The 8,723-nt window shown below is 46.9% G+C and overlaps 1 protein-coding gene across 1 annotated transcript; it reads right to left on the bottom strand.

The window, feature by feature from the left end:
• Window positions 1–671: 671 nt before the first annotated feature.
• On the bottom strand, window positions 672–7,912 carry LOC147965364 (putative cyclin-F2-1). The gene is made up of 3 exons (XM_087530429.1): window positions 6,903–7,912; window positions 2,430–2,476; window positions 672–808 (listed from the first exon to the last, which is right to left on the bottom strand). The coding sequence occupies exons 1-3, from the start codon at window positions 7,910–7,912 to the stop codon at window positions 672–674; spliced, it is 1,194 nt and encodes a 397-aa protein (XP_087386555.1).
• Between the last annotated feature and the right edge of the window lie 811 nt (window positions 7,913–8,723).

Here is an 8,723-nt window from a genome sequence, read left to right on the forward strand (position 1 = left end):
GGTCAAATCTATGCAAGAGTAGGATGTAGGAGAGTCGTAATGCGTAGGAAACATACTTGATATGCTGTCTTGTGGTAGTTTTTCCAACCGTAGTACTGCCGTGTTTTCGCGGGCTTTCTCATATTTGAACCAGTTCAGATCTGACGCGGTGCGGTACTACCGTGCCCGATGTGTGGTACTACCGCTCCTGCGGTACTACCGCCCGTCAGGTGCGGTACTACCGTACCGTGCGGTACTACCGCTCTGCAGACGCGGTACTACCGCGCCGGCCGCGGCGCTAAGGTCGTACTACCGCTCCTACACCCGGTACTACCGTGATCTTGCACGGTACTATCGCGTCTAAGAGCCGTACTACTCTCTTAGCTCCGCAGCTCTTGGCAGTACTACCGTAGGGATCAAATCTCTCTCTAGGCATGTATCATGTGTGCCTTCTACTTGTTTCACTTGCTTTGTTGTGGTCTTTGCATTAATTTCTCTTGGCCGTTGTGGGTGTTTTTGCGTTCTGTGTCTCAGGTGGTGGCTCTCGCCGTTCCAATCCCAGTCGTGACACTGGCTCCAAGCGTCTGCGCAACCCCCAAGATGAAGCTCCAAAGGGCTCCAATGCCCCCAAGCGCAATGTCAAGACCACTGCCAGCAAGCACAAGGAACCAGCTAAGGGCATGGACGAGATTTCAACCACTGAGTATGTCGAGCGCCGAAAGATCAATCCCTATGTGAATCCTCGGGCTATTCTCAGTGGCACCGAGTTGTTCTGGACCAAGCAACAGGCTCTCATCTATCTGGATGTGATCAAGAACAAGCAGAATACCTACGTGGATGTTAAGTGGATAGACATGCATCACCTGCGGAAAGACAAGTTTCGTGACTATTTTGGAGAGGCTCTGGACTTGGTGGAGCAGTTTGCTATTGAGCCGGTGATCTCCTTTCACCTTGACTATGACCCTGAGCTTATCTGTCAGTTCTTTGCCTCAGTGTACTTTCATCCCGGGGAGGAGCGGAGGATGACTTGGATGACCAATGGGCGTCAGCTGTCTGCTACATGGAAAGAGTTCATGGATCTGCTGCACATTCCTGATGACGGGCTTCACACCCCCGTTGGCGTCCGCCCCCATGCCAACTCTGAGTCTGCCAACAAGAACCAGCTTCAGCCCTTCCTTGTTGAGAAGGTACTCCCCAATGGGAAGTCATCTTGGGTGTTGAACTCCTTTCTGGATATCATGCATCGCATCTTCCGCAACATTCTGTTCCCACGCATTGGCGACAAGGACAAGGTTCATGCATATCTAATGGACATGTTGCTCTTGTGTGCAGAGGCACGTTCTTCTCAGACTCAACCGCTTGATGTCTCTCACATCATGTGGTGTGAGCTTCGGTTTGCGGTGTTCACTCGCAAGGTACCTATCTATGGACCGTACCTGTTTCTGCTGCTCTCCTCCACTTGGGAGAAGACGTATCCAGGTGATGAGTTCCTTGCTCCAGACTGGATTCGCCATGAGTCCATCAGCCTCCGCGTCAAGCCCAACTGGGCCAACACCACTACTCGTGCTGAGGCATCTTCTGCTAGGAGGGCTGCTGGTCAGGGGGAGGCTACTGAGGACCGTGCTGTTGAGGACCGTGCTACCAGGTCCACCACTTCTTCCTCTGAGCCATCATGGGCCAAGAAGCTGAAGAACAAGATGAAGACTCTCTTCTGCATGCAGGCGAAGGGACAGTACAGGGCTCACGTGTCTGGCAAGGAGAGTCACCGCCGTGACAAGAAGGTGATGAGGCTCTATGGAGAGGATGTGTCTGGCAGGTCTGAGGACGTCATCACTCCTGAGGCTGCCTGGATGTCTAAGTAGGGCTACAAGTGGACCAGTTCAGAGGATGACATGGAGGAGACTATCCCCGCCGCTGAGTCTAACGAGGAGCACGAGGAGCAGTGGGACGACTTCTCTGCCTGAGCCACCCCGTGTCTGTAGGTGTCCTCTCTACCTTTTTGGCGTCTCGATGCCAAAGGGGGAGAGAGTGTAGGGATTTGCATTGTGTTTGGTGTGTTTGTTTGCTTTGTCATTTGGACCTCGTTTGCTTTAGTTCGTTTTGTGCTTCCGAGACCTTTCCTCCATATGGTGTAAGACATATGCACTTTATCTATCGTAGTTAACTTATGTATGGTATATCTCGTCTAGTGATAGATATGCCTTGTCTCTATAATATAGGGGGAGCTTTGATCCTAGTATTCGTGTGCCGTGCAGTTCAAAGCACTCATCTAGGTAGCACACATCTAGGGGGAGCCCGTCTATATTATAGAGAGGAGGGGTTTGCATTTACTTAATATTATTGTCTTTGTGCAAATCCCGTATTGTCATCAATCCACCAAAAAGGGGGAGATTGTAAGGTCATATTTATCCCTAAGTGTTTTGGTGATTGATGACAATGCATTTGCGGACTAATCGTGTGCCATGAGCTTTCCAGACTATTCTCTGCTAGGCACAAGACGATTGGATGCCCCTCGAAGACTGACGAAGACGGCGTCTTTTCTACGTTTCTTTTTGGTGGATTTGAGTCGTAGGAAAGCCGTACTATTAAGAGGGGGTCCGCGTTGGAAAGGTTTGGGTGGAATCATCACGTACACGTCTCCTTTTATCCCCTCCTTCTTCCTTGGAGCTTCCTCCGTTTTCCTGCCATAGTTGACTGACTGCTTGTGTGGTTGCGGTAGTACCGCTCCAGGATCCACGGTAGTACCGTGGGCATCCACGGTAGTACCGCGCAGTGGCACGGTAGTACCTCTGGTGCTCACGGTAGTAGCGCTCCCCCGGAGCCTTACTACCGCTGCCCCACCCGGCTAGTGCCGCCCGGTTGCGGTAGTAGGAGCGGATGTAATTTTTTACATCCGCACCTGCCGCGGTAGTACCGCTTTCGCCGTGCGGTAGTACCGCGCTAGGCGGTCAGGCAGTAGTACCGCCCCTCGGCAGTACTACTGTGTCGAGTTTTTGCTACTTCCGTTCTTCTGCGGAAGTATGCACGGAAGTTCCCCTCCCCCCTATCGGGACTTTTTGCCTCACGGTAGTACCGCCCTGATGGCGCGGTAGTACCGCGCGGGCGGAAGTACCGCCCCAGCTTGCGTCTGTTTCCCTGGCTGGGGGTCGCGGCAGTACCGTAGGTTGGTACGGTAGTACCGCACTACCGTGCGGTAGTACCGCTTGGTTGCAAGTAGTACTACCGCGCGGCCTTGCGGTAGTACCGCTGGCCATGCGCGGTAGTACTGCTGGCCGCGGGCTGGTAGGTGGGTAACGGTTGGATCTTTTCCACACACTATATAAAGGGTCTCCTTCTTCCCCATTGACTCACCTCTTCCATCATTAAAGCTCCATTATTGCTCCAAGCTCCATTTTTGCCCGATCTCACTCCCTAGCCAACCAAACTTGTTGATTTACTCGGGAGTGGTTGAGAAGGCCCCGATCTACACTTCCATCGAGAGATATTTGATTCCCCCTACTAATCCCTTGCGGATCTTGTTACTCTTGGGTGTTTGAGCATCCTAGGCGGTTGAGGTCACCGCGAAGCCATAGTCCATTATGGTGAAGCTTCGTGGTGTCGTTGGGAGCCTCCAATTGAGTTATGGAGATTGCCCCAACCTCGTTTGTAAAGTTTCGGTCGCCGCATCCAAGGGCACCAATAGTGGAATCATGGCATCTCGCATTGTGTGAGGGCATGAGGAGATTACGGTGGCCCTAGTGGCTTCTTGGGGAGCATTGTGCCTCCACACCGCTCCAACGGAGACGTACTTCCTCTCAAAGGGAAGGAATTTCGGCAACACATCCTCGTCTCCACCGTCTCCACTTTTGGTTATCTCATGCCTTTACTTGTGTAGCTTATTTGTTTCATATATCTTGCTTGCTTGTGTTCCTATTCTTGTTGCATCATATAGGTTGCTCATCTAGTTGCATGTCTAGACAACCTATTTTGATGCAAAGTTTAAATTGCTAAAGAAAAGCTAAAAATTGTTAGTTGCCTATTCACCCCCCCCCCCCTCTAGTCAACCATATCGATCCTTTCACTTGACTCACAGAAATGCAAACACGTATGAATAGGAAAAACACATAATCAAAATTTCATGCCAATTGGCATCCTACATGAATTGAATTTGTTTGATTGTATCATACAAGAAACAACAATGGGTGATCTATTTTTTCTGTGTTGAACAACGGGCGATCTCGGCACCATGATGACGTGGCCGAAATTCAAGAGGACATATCTTGTTCGGTTCTCGGCGTGCAGTGGTTATTTTGCTGTGTACACCAACAATGCTACGATCTTCTTTTTATCAGTGCAATTAGGACCCCTATTGTGGGGAAGTGTATCAAAAGTATGGCAATGACAAGTGCTCTCAAAGGAGGATCCCAAGGCAATGACATCAGCTATGTCTACAACATCTCAACTTGATATTGTATTAAATTGCACCTACAAAGCACCTTGAGACATTCAATAGAAGAAAACAACTTTTAGTGAGTTTTGCGTATCAATATGAATAACTTTGATTAGTACTGGTCATTCATTGATTCACATTTATAGCCAATTGTAGGGAAGCGGCAAACTCAGTTAGTTTAGTATATAGCATTTTTCGGCAATTTCACACTAATAGATCATTAATGATATAAGGAAGCCTAAGGAAATGTTTCATAGACCTTCCATCTTACTTTGAAAGAATCACAAAGGTGATCCAGAAAATAGTCCTCTCCTCTTCTCCTTATCTCCCACCCCCAAAATATCAAGAACAAAAAGATCGGGATGATATTTGCAGCATTTAATAAAATTATATAACTATGCCATAGCATTTTCTTATGTTTGTGTCATGTCAAAAGGGTATTTAATGTTCAAAATAGTAAAATATTGAGTAAATTGTTTAAATGGCCTAAATAATAATATTCTCCTAAAAACACTAATGGCAGTCACTTGACGGCAAATATGAAGTGAAAAAGAGACTATTCTTAGACATTTTTAAAAACTATTTTGTATGTATGTAATAAATATCTTTTACGTTTAAGGGACACTTAGATTCACATAATTGCAACACGTATGAATAGGGAAAACACATGACTGGAATTTCAAGCCCATTCTAATCCGCCATGAGTAGCATTCGTTTGATTGCATCATAGGTAAAACACATGATTTCTCCAAGAGGTTAGAGTGGATACTGGAATCCTATGAAATATAGTACAAATGATTCCTTTTTAACGGTTAAAATAGTAGGGAAAACCTATTGCTTCAGAAGATACATTACTATGCTTATTGACTCGGTAGATTAAGTCCCATTAGGTTCTTTCCGTGCAAGCACCATATTTCACCTATCATGCACGACGAAACTGGCATGGTTCCAAGACATGGGTCTTTTCCAACATGACGAGTCTATCAAACACTTATTTTTTTGAGTGCAAGTTCGCTCGAGCAGTTTGGGCTATTGTCCAATTAGCTTCGAATTTTACCCACCACGTAGTGCACGGAATATGTTTGGCAACTGGTTTCAGGGTATGAATAAACAATTTTATGCACATATTCTTGTGGGAACGGCGGCCTTATGCTGGGCAATATGGCTTACCAGGAATGATGTGGTTTTTAACAATAAATGTGTCTCATCTCCTATGCAGGTTATTCATGTTTGTACACGATGGCTCCGTACTTGGTCTATCCTGCAGAAGCCGGAGGACAGGGACCTTTTTATGATGGTGTCTACATGGCTGGAGCGTACGGCCAGGAAGGTTTTCTACCCCCATGGATGACGGTGTGATTTACAGATAGGATCTACCGCTCCGTAGGCTGGACACGATTCATTGATTGACATTGTATCGAATCGTTTTATTTTTAGGGTGCTCTGGACTTTTTGGTTGTGTGCATCTAGATATGCAGAGGCCGAGCTTTCTTTCGATACGATTGTATCACCTCGATATATCTATTCAATGAAAAGTCCTTTATCGAAAAAAAATCACCTATCATGCAAATTCAGAAGCTCTGTGTGGGCTTGCTGCTAGGTCATTTCACGGCACCCTTTTTTGGGTAGAATCCCACCTCACTTCGATTCGGTGTCTTTATGTTCTCACTATTTTGTCCAAAGGAACCTTGGGAAGAGAATTGATTTTTTGCTCTCGGCCTCCATGAAGCCTAAATTTTTCAAACATTCAAGAATGAACTTTTGAAGTTTAAAAAAAATGAAAGTACACAAGTATTTATTGATGCATACTGGATGTGTGTGGATTTCATCATGAAATACGTTTTTATGTGGCCAGTACAAAAAAACCCAAATCATGTAATTTTATAGGGAATAGTACATGCGCTAGAAATATGTGACTTGTTATTTTTTTATGTAGCTTGCATAAAACAGTACTTCCTCATGAATCTTCGCAGACGAGTAGTATACATCATCCATATGGATGCGTATTTTGTTTTTGAGAGATTTTTGAAACTTAATATTTTGAATTAAAGTTTTCAAATAAAGGGCTCCATGGAGTTCGAATTCCGTTAGGCATTTCTGCCTTGGGAAGCCTTTTACTTTTCTCGAATACAGGAAGCATTTTACTAGCTAGGTATCTATCTTCACTCTCATGGCAGCTCTCAAAATTCAACAAGCCATCAGACGACGACTCCATACATAACCCGAAGCATCATCATACTATGCACAATCAAAACTAAACTTATAGGTTAACTTCTAGATTTTTGTATGCGAAAAAATGGGCAACCTAAATTACTCTTTGACAATTTCGTACAATTGAAATATTGAATCTGGTAGCCGTCGGCATAGGGCATATAATTCCACAATTCAAAGGGAGCTTGCCAATTATACACCTGAACATCATTATTTAACAATTAAGGATTCAATCATGCAACTGGCTCTCCGCCCCTAAATCTCCCATTACAATTCTTGTTCGTCTTGCAAAAAAGCTGACAAGACCGCAAAGCGAGGATCAGGATTCATCATGTACAGCGACTCAATGCCAAGGATGAGGTCCGTGGGCTTGTACCCTGTCAGCTCCGTGAATTCCCTATTCCACTTTCGAACCTGGCTCGCCATTGGGTTCAAGATCAGCCTTGCCAGAAAGACCGCCGACGCCGCCACGGCCGATGGCATGAACCGCAGGCATCTGTAGTGGACGAGCGATTGTTCGGCGAGCTGATGCGCCAACTTCTGAACCTCCAGGTCGCTCTCTCCATTACTGTACCTGGTGAAGTGGTCCACAAAGGTGTAGGCCGTTGGTTCGCTGAGCTCGTACCGGAGCACCGCCAACATCTTGCACTCCACGTCGATCACCTCCTTGCTCGTGGCGAACCCACAGTCGTTGGCAATTTTCGCGGCGTCCACCTTGAATATGGTGTCCCGCTCCTCATATTTGGCGGCGGTGAAGGCGGCCGTGGCGCCCAGGAGATGGAGCTCATACTCCATGTTAGTCGTAGGCAAGGTTCGCGCTGATAGCACGCGGTCGACGTAGGAGACGGCGCGGTGAAGCGTGCCGGGGGCCAGGCCGTAGTACCGAGTAAGCCCGTCCATCCAGATAACAAGGTTGGCGCGCATGGACGGGCTCATCCGATCTCCCTGCACCGTCTTCAGGTAGTCTGGCCTCGGCGGCTCCTCGACGTTCATCTCCAGCTTGCGGAGGTTGAAGTCAATGTCGGCGTCGTAGTCGGAGAGCTGCGGACGCGTGGCCGAGTTGTTGGATTCAGTGGCATCGGAGACCGGGACGGCGGTCTCCAGGAGCAGGGATGGTACGGGCTCCTCCAAGGCCGCCTCGGAGTAGTGGTCGGCGGCTCGAAGCGCAGGAAGAGCATTGATGGCGCGGAGGTAGTCGTCGATGTCCGCCGTGTCGGCGCTGTTGGCTGATAAGGCGACGGGGATAGGAGGGCCAGAAAGAAGCTCGGAGGTGAAGGGATCCATGAGATCCATTGCCGGGAAGGAGAATGGAGACACACGATGGTGGATGCAAGAATGCAGGGTGCGTGGCGTCGACCTAGCTATTTACCGAGGAACGCGACGTTGCGCCCGATTGGCTGCATGACAACTGGAAACCGCGTGGGTCGCTCACTGGGTCCAGTAATCCGACTTTACCCTATGCGTTTCTTTCCTTTTTCTTTTTTCTTTATTTATTTCGTCGTTGTTTCTTTCCTTCTTAACAAGATACGTGTAGCCGCGCCATGATGACCTGGTTGAAATTAAGAGGACATATCCTTTTCGTTCCTGGCGTCTGGTGGTTATTTTGCCGTGCACAGCGACATCGCTACGTAGTATATTTTGTTTTTCGATCAGTGCAATGAGACTGCTCTCAAAAAAGGACCCCTAATGCAATGACATCGGCTATATCCCTACAACATCTCAACATGATATTATATTAAATTGGAGTACAAAGCATGCACCTTGAGACATTCAACAGAAGAAAACACTTCAAAAAAGTCAGCGCATCTCTAGACGATTCCTTAAAATTAAACCCCTCAAACTGCACCTTACACTTTCACTTCTTATATTTGCTCAGCTAAAACAAATGGTTCCTAGCCGAACCCCTAAAACTTAACTCCCTAAAAAAAACTCTTTGCCAAGTTTTCTAAGCTTGTGTGTATGGACTACATTTCAACTAGATATTTGCACACATAATAAATTCGAACTTAACATCAAAGTTGGCACAATTCACGAATATTGCAAATTTAAAGTTCACAATTAAAACTATTCAAATTCAAACACACGAAAGAGTCCAAATGATGCA

Source organism: Triticum urartu, chromosome 6A (assembly GCF_056163025.1).
Source record: "Triticum urartu cultivar PI428250 chromosome 6A, HENAU_Tu73, whole genome shotgun sequence".
Classification (NCBI taxonomy): Eukaryota; Viridiplantae; Streptophyta; class Magnoliopsida; order Poales; family Poaceae; genus Triticum; species Triticum urartu.